At 35.4% G+C, this 19,402-nt stretch overlaps 1 protein-coding gene across 5 annotated transcripts; it reads left to right on the top strand.

Annotated features, from left to right (window-relative positions):
• Positions 1–2,352: 2,352 nt before the first annotated feature.
• Positions 2,353–19,365, top strand: LOC135685803 (uncharacterized). 5 transcript variants are annotated; one of them, XM_089112695.1, is made up of 8 exons: positions 2,374–4,735; positions 5,368–5,612; positions 7,009–7,314; positions 7,982–11,898; positions 13,151–13,276; positions 14,266–14,379; positions 15,255–15,763; positions 16,776–19,365. In XM_089112695.1, exons 4-8 carry the CDS (start codon positions 11,307–11,309, stop codon positions 16,965–16,967), a joined length of 1,533 nt encoding a protein of 510 aa, XP_088968821.1. In that variant the 5' UTR covers positions 2,374–4,735; positions 5,368–5,612; positions 7,009–7,314; positions 7,982–11,306; the 3' UTR covers positions 16,968–19,365. The 5 variants fall into 5 exon arrangements, with proteins under 5 accessions (XP_088968822.1, XP_088968823.1, XP_088968821.1 ...); XM_089112694.1 differs by having other exon boundaries at positions 2,374–5,612; positions 7,982–8,267; positions 8,496–11,898; XM_089112696.1 differs by having other exon boundaries at positions 2,353–5,612; positions 15,255–15,780; positions 16,776–16,900.
• Positions 19,366–19,402: the final 37 nt, after the last annotated feature.

Raw genomic sequence — 19,402 nt, 5'->3', positions numbered from 1 at the left:
TAAAAGATTTTCTTAAAAAATGACTTGGTTCATATTTTTTCAAATATGACTTGGAAATTCATCGAAAACACTTCATATGGTGTTCGGAACGTATTTTCAAGCGTTTCATGTTGTTTCGTGCGAAAAAAAAATTTTGAAAAATTTTCAGATTTTTGAACTTTTTTACAGGTCCGGGGTCATAGATTTTGTGAAAAATGACTGGGTTCGTTTTTTTCAAAAATGACCTAGAAATTCATCGAAAACACTTCTTATGGTGTTCAGAACGTATTTTCAAGCGTTTCATGTTGTTTCGTGCGAAAAAAAAATTTTGAAAATTTTTCCGATTCTCGAACTTCTTCACAGGTCCGGGGTCATAGATTTTGTGAAAAATGACTTGGTTCGTTCTTTTTTAAAAATGACCTAGAAATTCTTCGAAAACACTTCATATGGTGTTCGGAACGTATTTTAAAGCGTTTCAAGTCGTTTTGTGCGAAAAAAAAATTTTGAAAAATTTTCAGATTTTGAAACTTTTTCACAGGTCCGGGGTCATAGATTTTGTGAAAAATGACATGGTTCGTTTTTTTTCTCGAATATTACCTAGAAATTCATAGAAAACACTTCATATGGTGTTCGGAACGTATTTTCAAGCGTTTCATGTTGTTTCATGCAAAAAAAAATTTTGGAAAAATTTCCAGATTTTTGAACTTTTTTCACAGGTCCGAGGTTATAAATTTTTTGAAAAATTTTCATATTTTTGAACTTTTTCACAGGTCCGGGGTCAAAGATTTTGTGAAAGATGACTTGGTTCATATTTTTTCAAATATGACTTGGAAATTCATCGAAAACACTTCTTATGGTGTTTAGAACGTCTTTTCAAGCGTTTCATGTTGTTTCGTGCGAAAAAAAAATTTTGAAAAATTTCCAGATTTTTGAACTTTTTTCACAGGTCCGGGGTCATAGATTTTGTGAAAAATGACTTGGCTCGTTCTTTTTCAAAAATGTTCTAGAAATTCATCGAAACCACTTCATATGGCGTTCGGAACGTATTTTTAAGCGTTTCATGTTGTTTCGTGCGAAAAAAAAGTTTTGAAAAATTTTCAGATTTTTGAACTTTTTTACAGGTCCGGGGTCATAGATTTTGTGAAAAATTACTTGGTTGGTTTTTTTTCAAAAATGACCTAGAAATTCATCGAAAACACTTCTTATGGTGTTCAGAACGTATTTTCAAGCGTTTCATGTTGTTTCGTGCGAAAAAAAAATTTTGAAAAATTTTCCGATTCTTGAACTTTTTCACAGGTCCGGGGTTATAGATTTTGTGAAAAATGACTTGGTTCGTTCTTTTTTAAAAATGAGCTAGAAATTCATCGAAAACACTTCATATGGTGTTCGGAACGTATTTTTAAGCGTTTCATGTTGTTTCATGCGAAAAAATTTTTTTGAAAAATTTTCAGATTTTTGAACTTTTTCACAGGTCCAGGGTCATAGATTTTGTGAAAAATGACTTGGTTCGTTTTTTTTCAAACATGACCTAGAAATTCATCAAATAAATTTCTAATGGTTCGTTTTGCAAGATATGGCTTCGAAGCCTCTCTAGAAAAGTGCTATTTGTATTGTCAATGAGTAATAAGCCCTTTTGTGTAAGTCAGAAGAAACTTTATTTTTTTCAAAGTTTAAAGTTTTTAATCTTTTTTGCAAGTGAAGGGTTATACGTTTTTTTATTTTAAGTCATTCTTTTTCAGGTATCATTTGGAAACTCATAGAAATGTGTCAAAATGTCTACAGAAAGGTATTAATATTTTTTTACTATTCTTTCAACCCAAGAACTGTTTTATGAAATTTTCAGATCTTTCACCTTTTTACACGGTTCTAGGGTAAAAGATTTTCTTAAAAAATGACTTGGTTCATATTTTTTCAAATATGACTTGGAAATTCATCGAAAACACTTCTTATGGTGTTTAGAACGTATTTTCAAGCGTTTCATGTTGTTTCGTGCGAAAAAAAAGTTTTGAAAAATTTTCAGATTTTTGAACTTTTTCACAGGTCCGGGGTCATAGATTTTGTGAAAAATGACTTGGTTCGTTTTTTTTCAAAAATGACCTAGAAATTCATCGAAAACACTTCTAATGGTGTATAAAACGTATTTTCAAGCGTTTCATGTTGTTTCGTGCGAAAAAAAAGTTTTGAAAAATTTTCAGATTTTTGAACTTTTTCACAGGTCCGGGGTCATAGATTTTGTGAAAAATGACTTGGCTCGTTCTTTTTCAAAAATGACCTAGAAATTCATCGAAAACACTTCATATGGTGTTCGGAACGTATTTTCAAGCGTTTCATGTTGTTTCGTGCGAAAAAAAAATTTTGAAAAATTTTCAGGTTTTTGAACTTTTTCACAGCTCCGGGGTCATAGATTTTGTGAAAAATGACTTGGTTCGTCTTTTTTCGAAAATGACCTAGAAATTCATCGAAAACACTTCTTATGGTGTTCGGAACGTATTTTCAAGCGTTTCATGTTGGTTCAAGCGAAAAAAAAATTTTGAAACATTTTCAGATTTTTGAATTTTTTCACAGGTCCGGGGTCATAGATTTTGTGAAAAATTGTATTGATTCGTTCTTTTTCAAAAATGACCTAGAAATTCATCAAAAACACTCCATTTTTATATTCGGAACATATTTTCAAGCGTTTCAGGTTGTTTCGTTCGAAAGAAGATTTTTGAAAAATTTTCAGATTTTTTAACTTTTTCACAGGTCTGGGGTCATAGATTTTGTGAAAAATGACTTGGTTCGTTTTTTTTTCAAAAAAGACCTAGAAATTCATCGAAAACACTTCATATGGTGTTCGGAACGTATTTTCAAGCGTTTCAGGTTGTTTCGTGCGAAAAAAAAATTTTGAAAAATTTTCAGATTTTCGAACTTTTTCACAGGTCATAGATTTTGTGAAAAATGACTTGGTTCGTTTTTTTTAAATATGACCTAGAAATTCATCGAAATCACTTCTGATGGTGTTAGGAACGTATTTTCAAGCGTTTCAGGTTGTTTCGTGCAAGATAAAAAATTGTAAAAATTTTCAGATTTTTGAACCTTTTTCATAGGTCCAGGGTCATAGATTTTGTGAATAATTACTTGGTTCGTTTTTTTACAAATATGATCTATAAATTCATCGAAAACACTTCTTATTCTGTTTGGAACGTATTTTCAAGCCTTTCAGGTTCTTTCGTGCGAAAAAATTTTTGAAAAATTTTCAGATTTTTGAACTTTTTTCACAGGTCCGGGGTCATAGATTTTGTGAAAAATGACATGGTTCGTTTTTTTTCAAATATGACCTAGAAACTCATCGAAAACACTTCTTATGGTGTTCGGAACATATTTTCAAGCGTTTCAGGTTGTTTCGTGCGAAAAAAAAATTTTGAAAAATTTTCAGATTTTTGAACTTTTCTCACAGGTCTTGGGTCATAGATTTTGTGAAAAATGACTTGGTTCGTTCTTTTTCAAATATGATCTAGAAATTCATCGAAAACACTTCTTATGGTGTTCGGAACGTATTTTCAAGCGTTTCAGGTTCTTTCGTGCGAAAAAATTTCTTTTAAAAATTTTCAGATTTTGAACTTTTTTCACAGGTCTGGGGTCATAGATTTTGTGAAAAATGACTTAGTTCGTTTTTTTTCAAAGATGAGTTGATTTTGATGGAAAACATTTCTTATGGTGTTCGGAACGTATTTTGAATCATTTCTGAAAAATTTTAAGATTTTTCAGATATTTGAACTTTTTCACAGGTCTCGGTTCACAGATTTAGTTACAAATGACACAGTTTTTCCAAACGTCAGCTAGAATTTCAGTGAAAACTTTCCTTTTGGTGTTCATAACGTATTTTTAAGCATTTTAGGTTGTTTTCTCTGAAAAAAAAGTTTTTTGAAAATCTTTTAGATTTTTGAACTTTTTTCACAGGTCCGGGTTCCTATATTTTTTGCAAAAAAGACTTACTTGTTTTTTGTTTAATATGATGGTATTCATCGAAAGGCCTAGAATTTTTTCGAAACGACCCGATTATGTGTTCTGAACGCAAAGTAGAGTTTTAAAATTGTTTCTGGCGAAAAGAAATTTTTTTAAGTGCTACTGACATGAAAAATGAAAAAAATAACAAGATTTTGTATTGCCTAACCCTGTCAAGCTAAAAGCGCTGAATCAAATGGTGTAATTTTTTCTTGTATATGTTTCTTTAGCGCACTTATTTCAAGCTCCAATGTACTGGTTTTTGTCAGTTTCTGTTCGAATAAAAAGCGCGGCCAAAGAGGAATTTCAGGAATTCGTGACGTAATCTGGTTTGTTAGTGCATCGACAAGGTCAGATTATCGCGTACATTTGAAAGGTGGCAGTCATGGAGGAAAGAAAAAAACGACCTAAAGGGAGTAAATGTTGCTGTGCTGGTTCACCGAATGATACTAGCTGTAAGAATAATAGCCATACTCCTGGATTTCCTATGCATGCGTTCCCGAAAGATGAAAAACAGCGTCAATTATGGGTACAATTTGTAAGAAGACACAGGGCTGGTTTCACTCCGTCGTCTTCGTCCGCCCTGTGTTCCATTCATTTCAAACCTAATGATTTTGTAAGACGGGTAGACATCACTTTGGAAAGCACCACTTCCATTGGCATTACCAGACAGCGCAGACTTGAAATTGGTGCTGTTCCTTTAGTTGATGCGGCAGGAAGCGCTCCCGAATCACTTCCCTCAAAGCGTCAGCAAAGGCACCTCAAGAGAAAAGTACGTACGACACCACTGTTCTCTACTGTAAACGGGGGTTTTTAATTCTCCACCCCTCAATTTTGCAAAAATACATACGGTCAACATAACATTTTTAGAAATTTAAGAAAAGTTGTTGAGGGGTAGGGCGTACACATACTTTATATTATTTATGAATAAAAGAATAGCAGACAGTGCATGACAGTAGACAGAGACTCATTTTATATTTTCCCAGTGACACAAACAAGGGTTGTTAATGCTTACAAAAAATTGCAATAAGGAAGTTCCCAGCTTGATTGGCTATAGAAGCCAAACAATACAATTTTGTTTAACGTTGTCTCTAAAAGACGGTGTTTTGCATGACCACCATGGAAGGCTTTTGCGTGTCTGCTGGAAACATTATAAAATGCTGTTGCTCTCTAATAATTCAAACCTCATGTACACGGAAATAGGGTTGTCTTTGCACCTTACTGATTCAACCGTTAGAAAAAACGTAGAGGGGATTTCACCTGAGAAATAGATATTTCGGTCTGTGTTACAATTAGAGTCTCGGCACGGTGTTAAGGGGATTGTGTGTAACTTTATATAGCGATACACCAATTTTTCGATGGCTACATAATCATGCTCTATGAATTTATATACTGCTGCTTTAGAAATTCATTCAATTGATCATCGACCAAAAGCTACACAAAAAACACAAGATGAAGCTGCGTATGGGGATATCTCTATTGGGTCGGACGAAGACATGCCCATATCAGTGATTGCTCACAAAGAGTATCCACCTAACAACAACAAACCTTGTCAAAAATGTGGCATTCTTTCAAAAAAGTTGTTGTACTACCAAAAGGACAACAGCCGACTAAAGAAAGAGCTTCAAGAACTAAAGAACACACAAAACGTGAGTAAAAGCGACAGTTTTAATTAACATATTTATTAGGGATATGTAGAATAGGGAAATGTATAAAATTGTTAAAAGAAAAATATGTTGTATATGAAAGATTTAAAGTTAAAGAAGAAGAGACCCATGGTGGCATACAAAAATTAATGGGACACGGGTTGGCAGTTGTTTGGAACTTGGGAGCGCCATTGCTATGTTTCGGAAAATGCTCAACTTTTGTGCCATTCTAGGTTATTGTCAAAGGATGCACTTTAAGACCTTTTCATTCTAACAGTGACTGACTGTTTTTGAAGTTTTCTACAGGTCTGTGGTCACAGGTTATTTCAAAAATGACTTAGTAATTTTTTTCAAAAAAATTTTTAAAAAAATTTAGAATTTCACCCAAACTACGGCAAATAGCAATTTGAAGGTATATTAAAGCAATTTATGTTAGTAAAGGCGAAACGATTTTTGTAAAAATTCTTTGAAAGAGTTTTTGTAAGAGTTTTTGAAATTTCTTCAATATATTATCCAGAAATTCATTCAAGTTTTCTTATATTGTGTTTTGAGCGTTAACTGAGTTTTTTTTAACACACATGCTAACGTTTTTTGATCTTTTCCGGAGGCTGATGGACATGTCTTTGAATAGTTTCACAATTGTTTTTTTAAAGCATTTACTGTTTTTGTTAACTGAAAAGTTTCTTGCAAAAGTATGACATATCCTAATTTTTTTTGTAAGATCCAAGAGTTCTAGATTTTTTCAAAAATTACTTGAATCTTTTTAGTATAAGCTTAAATAATGGGATATTGGCATATAATAGTATATATTTTGTGTATTTTATTTTAATCCTTGTCATAAGATAATGACAATTTATCTAATATAATTGCCAAACAATACCACAAAAAAGGAACAAACCTGGCTTTTATAAAGGCTGCAAGAAATTTTGTTTCCATTTTTCGCAACGGCAAAGGAAAGTTTTATCAAAGATTTCTTCAAAGATTTATTTCTTTGTTTTCTCTTCATCTTCTATACGCTTGTATTGATCTATTTTGTCTGTTCCATTTTCTTCTTGCTGATTCATTACTTTTTTGGTCGTCTATTTCAGAACTTTGTGCTGTAAAATGCAAACGAGCAATAACATATTTATTGATCTATCAGATGGATGATCTAAAGAAGAACAAGACTGTCCTTGTGATGAGATCTAACATGAGATATTAGGGTAAATTTACCCGATCAAATTTTAATCATTTTCGCTTGATCTTTTGACGCTGGAGAAAAACTAACTTATGGTCGTCTTTGATCGAGAGAACGTGCTTAAAGTCCATATATTAGGAATGTATTTTATTTTAGTACGTAATATTCAGTAAATATCTAGAAATGTTGATTTTTTAACTGGTTTCGCTTTTTTTTCGAAAGGGATCAGGTCGCTCTTTCTCAAAATGCATGAATGAAAAAGCTGCTCTCAGGCTTACAATAAGAGTGGTATCTGATGCAAATGCTTCTATAGAAAGTGCAATGAGAATGTTTCCAGCTATACTGGGAAATGTATTCTGTGGAGTCATCGGCTGAATCATAGCCCACATCAAGAAGTAGAGTGAGAAAGCCTATGACTTAAGTGGCCCCCTATGCATTTTTCGGGCACTTCAAATTGGGAAGTCGTTAAATGAAATTTTAGCGAGATGCTAGGCTATTACTCGACACTATAGAGCAGGAAAGTGACAGGTAATGTAAATGGAGACGCTCCTATAATCATTTTCTGTTTTGTAAATTCTTCGACACTTCTGTTGTCTATCCTTTGGCAACGTTTTTTATAGTATATGTTTTTATGATGAAAAATTCCACAATCATTTTTTTTTATAATTTTTGAAAACTTGTACAAGAGACGTTCTTGGCTGACGATTCCTAATTTTGTAAGGGCAGCATCAATGACTGCAATATTCCAATAAGTAAAAAAGCTAACAGTTAGTTGCCCTTTAACCGTGCATTATGGTTTTAGGTCCCCATTTTCCAGAAGAGGTGTTTTTAGTTTTCTCCCTTTCCAGAAAATGAAAATCTTCTTTTTGACGTTACCACAAGTGTTCAACCTTCATATCGGTTGACACATGGAACTGGATGACCTTTGACTTTGAAAGCCTTTATCCTTGGAAGAAATTCACTTGGATAACCATTCTGTAACGTTACAGTAATCAGAAAATTTTCTGTACATCATTGTATCGCTTGTCTACTCTAGCTAGTCATACAGCATTTTATTATTTTTAACTGTTAGGTTTAATGGTTTTTCCCTACCGTTAACAGTGTCCAAACTCTAATTAGCTTTGTGCTGACTTTGATAATAAGTTTTGTAAGGAAATACAGTATAAATAAACATCTAGATTTACTCTCAACGCAGACACGAGTCGATCAAAACAGTTGCCTGATGGGAATCACATGAAAGAAGGCTACCTCTGGATATATAGGGATATCGCAGAGACAAGCTTTCATTGGTCAATACAGAGAAATCAAAGCTGAATATCGGAGATCGACAGTTACAACCATAGGTCAGTTCACCCGAAGAAATCCAGATCGAGCGTTCATAATCTGATTTATGCGCAGGCATGTTTGCTTGAATCTAAAGATCGATGAGCATGTGATTTTGCTATTAGATTGCAGATTGCCTGACGTATTGTTGCTGTATGGTAAGTTTAGTTATTACCAATCTTTGAAGAATTCAACCACTCCTTTAATATGCTAATTAAGGTTAACAAAAGAACTAATGAAAGACCAACGTAGAAACACCAGATTGAGACACGAATGTTTCATTTTTTTGATGAATAAACATCTTGCCATGTCTTCTTCGTTACCTCGTTGATAAGATCTACTTTTTCGTTACTCTTTGTTTCTTTCTTCTCTATCTTCATTTGCAGGGAAGCGTAGAAATACCAAGCCAAGAAGTAGAAAGCTGTTGCTATAACTGAAAAAATGGTTTTTCGAGAAAATATTCAAGATTGGAGAGAAATATGAAGCCGTTTTTGCAGTTTTGTTTACAAATAGTTTGTATTAAATGTTCATGAAACAAATAGCTGCGTGTAGCTTTTGCATCGGGAAAAGGAGAAAAATTAAGGTCCAGCGTCGCTTCTGGCTTAAGCCCGGTCGCTGCAGCGGCTGGTGGTCAAACCTAAAGAACGAGCTTATAGAAGATGATGAGGAGTCGCGACTAAACTTTCATATGTCCAGAAATAGTTTCAATTTGTTGTCTAATAAACTGCGTCCATACATTGAAACATAACAATCCGACATCGTGTAACAGCGAAGCAAAGCGGAGCAAAAGTCAATCCGAAGTCGTGTAATCACTTGGAAAAGTGAAGTGCAACTGCTTCGGATTGGGGTGGGCAATCAGAAGCGAAAACTAATCCAACGTCGTGTAACTCGGGCCTAATATGATATTGGTTTTTAAAATCATGAAAGGTATCGTTTGAAGTATACTTTTTTCAAGTTGTGTGCAATAGAACAAAAGGATACGAAAAGGGCTCAAGCTTTTTAAACAATGGAATCGCTTGAACGTAAGACAAAATTTCTTTTCGCAAAGAATCGTAGATTCATGGAACAAGTTACCAGAAGTCATTATCAACAGTTCAACAGTATTGAATCTTGGAAAACTTTATGATAGCTTCAATAATGAAGACAAGTATAACTCTTAGGGCCTTAAGGGCTGGAAGCCTTGTACTCTCTTACACGATAAATTATTATTATAATTTATTATTATTAATGTGGCCGTAGGGGGGGGGCAACCACCCCCTCGCCAAGCTTCAAACAGGTTTTGTCAGAAATTTCATGAAGGCAATATTTTGCAAAAACATAAGAGGGTCGAGGCATTAAAGATTAAACCTTTGCATTGTGTTGCATTTAACCTTCCAAAGATGATCTGAACATATTTTGACGTATTCTTTTAATTCTTTTAAATGGCACTGCTTTTCCGGCACGTGTAAAAAAAGGCAAGCTAGAATGCAGACAACGAAATGTTTGGTAAATGTAAAACAAAGTGGCTCAGATGTTTTGTTTGTAAGATGTATTTCAATAGTGATTACAGAAAAAACACACAAATACCTCAGTCAAATGATTGCTGCCAATTGCAATCTTCTTTACAAAAGAGTTGGAACGCCAGAAAGTCCCTTCACTTTAACAAATCAAAGCAAGGATGGGATGAATTTTTGCAAAATTATTATTCCAAAAGAAAGTTCACCGTCAAAGAATCAGACATATTATTTGCCTTAATAATTGCACCCAAGGTAAAGAGAAATCTGTTCGTGATTCGGACACAACGAAAAACAACGAATCTTTTCTAAGCCCAGAAACTAAACCAAAGTTGACCATCGCCATGAAATTGTGAGGCATGGACCTTGTCTGTCGACAACGGGTGTTTCGAGAGACGGAGCTTATTCAAAATTTGATGAGAAAGAGGAGGACTAATTCAAGACGGGGGCTTTTTAGGGGAGGGCTAATCGAACTATAAGAGCAAGCCGGAAAACATATTCAGATGTACGAGGTAGAGGTAAAAATAAGAGAAATTTCTTGAAAAAATGCGATTTTCGATCATAATACGCCACAAAAATGTTCCCTTCCAATTCTTGGTGTTGGCATATGTTAATGCCATTCCTAATTCCTCTTTTCTACAACTTCTTCATGAGGAAACTCAATAGGTTCCCTGATTCCCGAATTCCCGCTACGTCTTTAGCCCGATTCCCAATTTCCAACCATCAACTTCCGAATCGTGGTGTTATCGATTCCCTTTTAACAATTCCTGAATTCCGACTCAAAACCGACGATTCATGGTTTCCGACTCCAAACCGACGATTCCCGGTTCTCTGAAAGACACATGGGGTTCCCTTCTTCATTGCTACCGTGACTTTATCTGAAGATTTGATATTTTTTATGACGTCAAGAAGTGATGCAGTTGTGTTTAGCAGACAAATCTTTATTATGCTTGTCTTAGCCGGGATATTGTGCATCATTCCTCGATAAGATTTTGAATAGTTCCAAGAGCTTTGTAACTTAGCACGAGTATTGTAAACATTTAAGTCCCATCCGTGTTTCATGGTGCATTGGGGATTTTCATCTGTTTTATTTTGCTACTCATCTAAAGGAGACCACTTAGAAACGAGATTCAGCTGGTACGGAGATTCCCACTTAGAAACGAGATTCAGCTGGTACTTCAGCCGACAACAAATGCTGGCGGTTTTTATGAGAAAAAAACCCCTGCATGCTGGTACCGGTATAGTGAGTGGCTAGAGATCAATGATATTGAAATAATTGATCTTTGGCTAGCTAGAAGCCTATAACAAGGAAGTTTTTCATAAGTTTCCCTACTTTTATCATTGAAAAAGCAAAATTGGGGGTCATCAAGTTCGGATGTGGAAGCTTTCTGTTGTCATGGATATCAAAGGCCAGAATTTTCCTCAAAGTTCCTTGGTGTTTAAAAAAAGCAAAGATGAAGAGATGAACTTGTTTTAATACCGTTGGATGGCGTTTTGCAAAGACACTCCAGAGATTTATATGCTTCATTTATACCTGTTTAAAGTTGGACTCGACAACTGCGGAGAGATTCGGAAAGTTGCATTGCGATTTTCTCATGGCGTTTTCAGTGACGCCCTTTTAGAAAAGGTTTATGTTTCGATCGTCCATCGGTTGGACTAGGCCTTGAGGCAATTAGCTGTCGAATGCTGCTCCGCAGAAATTAAATGGGTAAACCTTTTGTGTCAAGGCTGAAGGGGGTCCTACCAAGCATTATCCTGTTTGTTATTGTTCTTGTCTATTTGACAGGCTACATAACCTTCAGGGCCACTTTGCCCCACCCTTCGCCAAGTATTGCTTTGCCGTCTGATCTCGTTCAAATTCAGAAGAGCCACTTTAAATTTCTGAATGATTGGAGCAGTGAGAACGAGGCTAGGTATAACTGGCAAAGCCTCCTGTTGCCGTGCGAACGTGAAACGGTATGGCAGAAAACAATAGAATGGTGGAAGAAAAGAAACAGGACAGATCCACTGAAAAGTTTTGTTTCTTTGTGGGAAATACATCCAGCTGGTCAGTTCAGTAGATTTTTCATACAATCGCAAAATGCACAGGGAAAATTGAAAGGTCGTGGTGGTGATGGATGGCGGGCTCATATTTGCGGGCCAGCCTGTTTAAACCCCTCGATTAGAGATTTTGGCAATGGTACCTATGAGATTAAGTTTCTTGCTCTAGAAAGTGGGAAATATAGAGCAAAGATATATCTTGATTACACTCTATGTGATGGTTTGAAAGATCCTCCAGAAGACTGGTTCATAAAAGGTATCTCTTCGGTGAAATCGTTGGTATTTTAACAACAGTTAATTTTATGATGGCGTTGAATGTTAGTTATCATAGTCAGTTAACATTACTATTTTTCTTTGCTGTATTTGTATTTGTATTTGTATTATTTGTTACTACCTAGATCAAAGGTAAATTTTAGGACGTCGAGAAACAATGCTTATCGAGCTGTGTTCTGGTCCTTTGTCTCGATGTGGCTACACCTCGTCGAAGGAATCATCCTGCGACTGGAATAACAGAGAGCTATTGACTCCCCTCGGTCTTGGTGAAAGTTTGGTCTTGTCGGGGATTCGAACCCCAGGCCTTTAGATCTGTAGTCCGTTGCCCAAACCACCGAGCCATCCTTGCACCTTTATGCCTGCCTACATCTTACATTTATACAGCGAGCAAGAGTTATCTGAAGATTTGCAACTGAAAGCCATCCTTTTCTACAAACCACGACATTTACATCTACAAACCGCCTTACAGCCTCGCGCTATGCAACATGGCGGTTTATATTTATTTTTCAGTGTACTTTGACGCTGTTTCTTATTCATCATCCTACACTTATTTTTATAAAAAAACTATCTACGCCGAGTACGCCATTTTCGTAAGGCTTTGGGTAATCTAAATTCTCGTTGCTTCTCAAGAGCTTTTTAATTAAAATGTGATTAATTTTAACGTTTATGGTCCTATAATCATTTTTTCTGCTAGAAAACATTCAGCAAAAACCTATTAGGGAGAGTTTTGGTGCTGCAAAAAGTGAATTGCGTCATTTTTCTATTGCTTTCAAATGCTTGTGAGCATCTATTGCTTCAAGAGATTTGCTTCCATTTTAATGTCGTACTTAGATTAGAGAAGCTCATTTTATTCTCTGTGTCCAAAATTCTGTGCAAACCAAGCAATCATATCGATGGATTTTTACAAAATTTCAGAGTTCTGGGCTTTTCTCAAATTTAAATTTTGTTTTGATTTTTTTTACCTCGATACTCGTCTCTTATATTCTTGCAGAAAAAATTGAGTGTACCTCTCTTACTCATGCCATTAAGATTATTTCTCTTTGAAACTCAGGCAGTTCAGTAAACTCTAACAGAACAAAATGCAAAATATATTTGATTTAATACAAAGTGTGGATTAGGCAGCCAGTTCATTCGACGATGCTTTGATCTTCTTCAAGATACAACAGGACTCTTTTTACTCCCTAGTCTTTTGTATCATATACAACATAACAATGACCCATATCTTCTTCTGTTAGGTAACGCTCAGGGCAAAGACCAAATCCACGGGATTCTTGGTAACGACATTCCGTACGTAAATAAACCGTTATGGAATGGAGAACCTCTGGAGTTCATTGTACCGGAAGCTGAAGATACAGATGAAGGTACCTTGTTCGTAACGATTTGAACTATGAAAAAAGCTTCCTAGTTTTTATATCACACTAACAGGCAATTCATCTAGTTGTTAGAAGCAAGTCTGCTTTTTGACTGCCCGTTGCTTCTAATGAGATGGTAATTAGAATCAAAGGCTATATCCATACCTAGTTTTAAGGTGCAATCATGACCATTCTCAAAAGCCCTCTATTTTCATCACAATGTGCAAAGATAAATTTCCCATATAATTAGGCATGGCGATATCACTAAAGTTCTGCAACCAAAGCAACTACTTTATTGACAAAACCAGAAGACAAGCTCATAAACGCGATTCACAATAACAAAGATGTTGATAATCCATTCTAAGTAAGAGCAAGAGACATGAGCAAAAGGACGGTTTTCTTGTCAATACATCACAAAATCTTTCAGTACCTGATTCAATCAAATGTGACTCAAAGGCTTACAAATAATGGGGGTCCATTGGTGTGGATCGACTTGAGTAAAGGTTTAAGACGCTCTCTTGCCATGCAAGTGAATGCGAATTAAGTTTTCTATGCAAAAATGTTCACGGTCAGTATCTGAGTACCTGATAAGTTTTTATCAAGTTTCATTTATTTTGAATTTTAATATTTTTTGTTTAAGCGATTAATGAACGATCGTGCTTGTAGCCCTCAGCTAATTTTCAGAGCAATGACTCTTGCAATTGCTGATCCCTATTAATAGACGATTGAGGAATATCGGTTTGACGAATTCTTGCATTCCTGAGAGTTAATATCAAATCAAATCTTGGGTGCGTTTAACCAAAGCTTCACTTGCCAATGCCTAGCTCTAAATTGTAGATTGCAAATTAGTTTATTCCTACTCCAATGTGTTGTTTATTCGTGACATCATTTTGTGTCTTCGGCAAAAAAACCCGATCTCACAAGAGCTATTTAGTGCAAAGTATCGTTGTTTCTTTTCCTTTGCTTCTGTTTTATCAAGCAATTATTTGGTTTCTTAGACATTCATCACAATCTTGATGCTGCATGTCAGCTGACGCAGAGCAGAGGATGTCCGTTGATTTGGAATGGACTTGGAAGATGGGTAAATTTCACGTGGACACCATTCTGTAACGGTATGGTTATAAACAGTTGCTCTATCATTCGTTATCCAGGTCCTTCAGTAAGGTTAGCCAGGTAGTGCTGGTTTTCCACTCTGCCTTTTACAGTTTATAAATTGTAATGGTTGTTTCTGATTGTCTTAAGTAGTTTATAGACCCTAAATGATATCCTGATTTTACGACTTCTGTAGGGGTTCGTAATGGCTGGAGTTTGTTATACCGAGAGGGTTCATTCTACAGAGTATTGCAAGGAATAGGACTTTAAGTTCCTTTTAGTGATATACTTCTAATAGGTAGGGTTTGTAAAAGCAGGATTCCATTGTAAATATATTTCATGCAAAAGTGCAGAGCTTTTTTAAATATTTTCTTAGCTGTGCTCTACTTTGTCTATTGCTGAACCAAGTGCTTTGCCTTTCCATGTTTGTTTCTAAATTTCAAGAGGTTTCAGATTACTAGTAAAAAATCTATTGAGAAATGGCATCAGGAAATCAGATCGAAGTAAGATTGTTTCAATTCAGTTTAAACCATATTTGTGTAATGAGGTAATATAAATATATTTTAGCCATCTTGTATTTGTACTAAATAATCCTTGCAAATCCATATCATTATTCTTAAATTGCAATTGGCCTAGATATGTAATATAGTAGAAAATTCCTTATTACTCAAAGGTGGGTGTTAAGGGTGCTTATTAACATCCAGTGAAAAAACAGTTGCAATCAAGCAAAACATTATTATAAATTATGGTCTTGAATGCTAAAGCAGAAAGTTTCAAGAGAATTGATTTACCCCTCTCCCCCCTCCCCATTAGAAGTCATCAATGTCCCGATCTGCCCCACTATAGTAATTTTGTTATTATGCAATCAATATGGTGACTTGATATCTAAACATAGGAACAGCCTATCATCGCCAGCGACACAAGCAACAAGGCTACCTCTGGATTTATGGAGATTCCACAGCCACGCGATTCCATTGGTCAATCCATGGCAAACCTTTGTGTTACACTATTTTCAAAAGATGTTTCTACAGTTATAACTGGGTGTATCAGATCGACAATTACAATCTAACCTTGGATCAGTTCATCCGAAGGAATCCGAATCGAACGTTTCTGAAGCAAGATGACAATAAAGATTTCGATCCAGATCGAATTATTTATGAACTGAAGCAAGTTCTGCTGAACCCAAAAATGGATGAACAAAGCGTTGTGCTATTGAACTACGGCTTGCACTTTGCAGAAGCATTGAATTTCTCAAATTTCAGGATGCTTATTGACAAAGTAGCTGCCCATTTAAAAAACAAGGCTGCGTTCAAGCCACTTGTCATCTGGCGAACTACTACTGCATTAAATAGACACAAGTATTCTGTCCCATATCTTCATTCAAGAAGATTCTTGACGCCTCAGGTGAGATGAATTAAAAGGTTTGTGGAACTGGAATTGTGATTCTTTGATAATGTAGAAAAGCTAGCCCTGTCTACACTATGCAAACTACCTCATGCACAGCCCAGGTTAGCCTTATATTTCTACTTGCAGGTTAGCCAGGGTCTCCCTCCAGCCTTGGCTAACTTCCATTGCTCAAAGCACTAGGCTATTAGCCTTCCCTGCTGATATTCTTACGAAAAGGCTATGTAGCTAGGTAATGGGACATTGAGGAGCTATACTTATCGTGTACAGTGCGTTATTTTGACTATTGGTCACAAGAAATTGAAGAAAAGTGGCATTTTTTCTCAGAAAAATATTTGTATAGACTATTACAAAGAATTCTCTAGCAGAACTGCTGATATCATCCTAAATTCTGTTTTGTATTTTTGGATGTCTTGATTCTCTTCAAGAACACATTTTTCTTTGCATATTGGAGAATGCCAATATCACAAATAATACTTATCATAGGAAATTTCCTTCATAACCTTAACGGTAACATGAAATCTATAAATAAATAGCACCCTGATTGTGCAGTATCTCGAACTTTCCTCTAGATGTGACCACTCCTCGTAGTTCCTTTGCCTAAGGTTATAGGGCAATGGTGACTCCCCTTGCTCTGAGTTAACGTTGACTGGAACTAGGGCCTGGGTCTGGCCCAGGCTGGTAAGGAGGTGGAGAATATGAGAACAGCCTATGCTATTTCATCACATGTTCTGAGGTTGGAAATTTAGCCTTGACTAAGTCTAGGGTGGTTTTTGTAATATGAATAGGGCCACTTTGCTTAACCGTTGATATTTCTTTTTGCCAAGGATATCTTTCTACCAAGGATAACATTTGATTTTATTGTATAAAATGCAAATCATTGAAAAATCTTTCTCAATTTTATAGCAGGAATCACTATGAAAATTATCTGTTTTTTAATGCTTAATTTTTGCTTCAAATTGTTATACCTGTTCTCTCTATGAGATTACCGTTTCTGAAATGTTCTTTGCAGCGAGTTGCTCTTTTCAATGCTTATGCAAACTGGGCGATGTGTGCAGCTGGAATCCCTGTTCTAGACGTTTACCCGCTTACTAATTCGTACCCGAATGGCACAGGCAACTCAATTCAACCTTACGATCCAGTTCATTATGAACACAATGTCTTGTATCCTGTAGAGGAATTGCTGGCAAATATATTCACATAGATTTGGAGGTGAAGGTTGGTGAACGTGCAATGGATATAAACGGTATGAACATTTTGAGATAATGCAGAGAAGAGGCTTTAACACCTGAACCATGATAAAGACTCTACTGGTAAAGACCTAAAAGTTTGAAGCCTTAAAAAATGTTTTTAAAACTTTTGAAGCCTTAAAAATGTTTTTAAAACTTTTTAAGATAACAGCATAAGAGAATGAGTGGTATTGAAAGTAAATTCTTCCAAAAACTTTACTAAAAGTATCAAATGCTAATAATTCTGATCTCTGACATCGCTTGCTTGAAATGCTTTTCTGTAGCCTTATATTCCACAGCAATGACTCTCCACGCTATTGTTAAACTAACAGTAAAAAGAGCAATATTATCATTACGATGCCCCGTGTCTGTAATTTGTTCCAATTCTGGCTGCTTATTATAATGGAATACATTACTGGTTGGTCCTCTTAGTCCCACTTGCATTGAATCTTGGGTAAGATCCACTTTTTTCGTTGTTTTTTGCTTGCTTCTCTTCAATTTTAATTGACTGAGGAACATAGAAATAAAAAGCCAAGAAATTAAATATCGTTGTTGAAACTGAAAGGAAGTCATTTCATCAAAACTTCTACGTTTATATTTTCGTTATGATAAAGCTGCCTAGACTTTGCATCAAACTATAAATTTTAAATATAAGTTATTAGCTCCACATCAATAATTAAGAATATATCCTTCAGCTGCGTTTGGAATGATAGCCATAACTTTTTGGAAATACAAACATTTAGAGGACCTTCTTGAAGTGACCTCTCCAATGACTGAGGCCAAACACAAGCATTATTATTATCATTAGTATTTAGGGACTTCAGAAGCAAGTCAAAGGTTGAGTAGTCTACGGCGTAGGCTAAGGTGAAGGGGCACAGGCGAGAAGGGGAAATTTTTTCAGCTCAGTGAACGGTTTTTCCAAAATTTTCAAACAGTTGGCTTCTTTAGAAGGGGACAATTTTATAAAAGTGGGAGCACGTTGCACGTGCCTCTGGTGCCCTACCTTCTATTTTAAAGATCCTGAAGGTGTCTCAAAGTTTTTTGTATCTTATGTGAGATATTTCCCTCCATTGGCAGCTAATTTATCGGAAACAAAACAAGGCAAGATTCTTATATTCCTATCTCTAGATTTTCATACCAACGTCAGCCCCTTTGAGGAAAAAATGTTGTAAAGTGCCGTGGCTTCATGATGAATAAACTAAAATATTGTAAATTTTAAAGGTGAGAAATGGACTGCAGAGCCTACTTGCTGACACGATGGCAAACGTAAAGAACTGTTTGGGATTTTGTCAAAGTGGTATTCCAAACAGTTCTCTTGAGTTCAGCAATTATCGTTTCCCTAAAGAAGGCAACTTGAGTCGATTATCGATCCGAGGATTATTTGCCCAGGAACGAGGCTTTGTAACCTCAGATTCGTGACCATGATACCTTGTCCAAAAACAAGTTGGCTATCTACGACGCATCTAAATCAGATTGAAACATTTTACAATCTCGAATTTTTAACTAGTTCCTTGCCATGGAAAAAGAACCAAAAGAGCTTGAAACAGAAAAGTCATCAGTATTTCGATACAGGAATCTGGAATAAAAAAGGATACAAAGGAAAAAGTAGCTTCTTTAAATCTCTTGACACGGCAAGCAACGCAAAATAATAGAAATATCTAATTTAAATAAATCATAAATTCTTTTTAAAGAAAGTATTACCTCATTTTCTCTTGTATTCCCGCCCAATTCAAATTTGAATACTTGTACTGTGCGATTGAAATATTAATCCCGCTTCTCTGATAATCCTGCATTAAATTGCGATGTTTAATCCATAAAACGGAAGCGGGAATACAAGAGAGAATATGGTATGTATTTGTTTCAATTAAAACCATAGAGCCACATAACTATATCCCTGACATACATAACACATCTAGGTGAAAGACCCTACTGACAAATGATTTCAATAACCTAAAAGAAATTGCATGTAATTTACGAAACCAATCGTTTATACAAATAGATCAAACACTGTTCCTTACCGGCCAGATACAATATCCTATAGATCATGGCCATGTATGGATGTAATGAATGGTGAAAATCTTGACCATAAGATATTTGGTGACAGAAAATTATAAAGGATTCAATTGGAGTCGACAGAAAACAAAAATTAAACAAGTTGATGTTACATTCTCGTGTAGACTATGCACTCCATGTATTCTTGTAAACATCGCGTTTATCTTTACTTATATTGTTTTTGTTACTAGTTGTTGATAATTAGATGTTTATTAGTTCTTATTGTATAGCCCAACATTAAATAAAGTAAACATTTTTATTTCAATTTCAGATATTGTTTTCTTCAATAATTTCAATTTTAGATGATTTTAAAAAACGCTATCCACTTTGTCTGTTAATTATGGTTGCTTTATTAGTG

This window comes from Rhopilema esculentum, chromosome 15, assembly GCF_057945365.1.
Source record: "Rhopilema esculentum isolate cy_ngs chromosome 15, ASM5794536v1, whole genome shotgun sequence".
In the NCBI taxonomy this organism is placed as follows: Eukaryota; Metazoa; Cnidaria; class Scyphozoa; order Rhizostomeae; family Rhizostomatidae; genus Rhopilema; species Rhopilema esculentum.
This window is presented reverse-complemented; position numbering and strand designations above follow the sequence as displayed.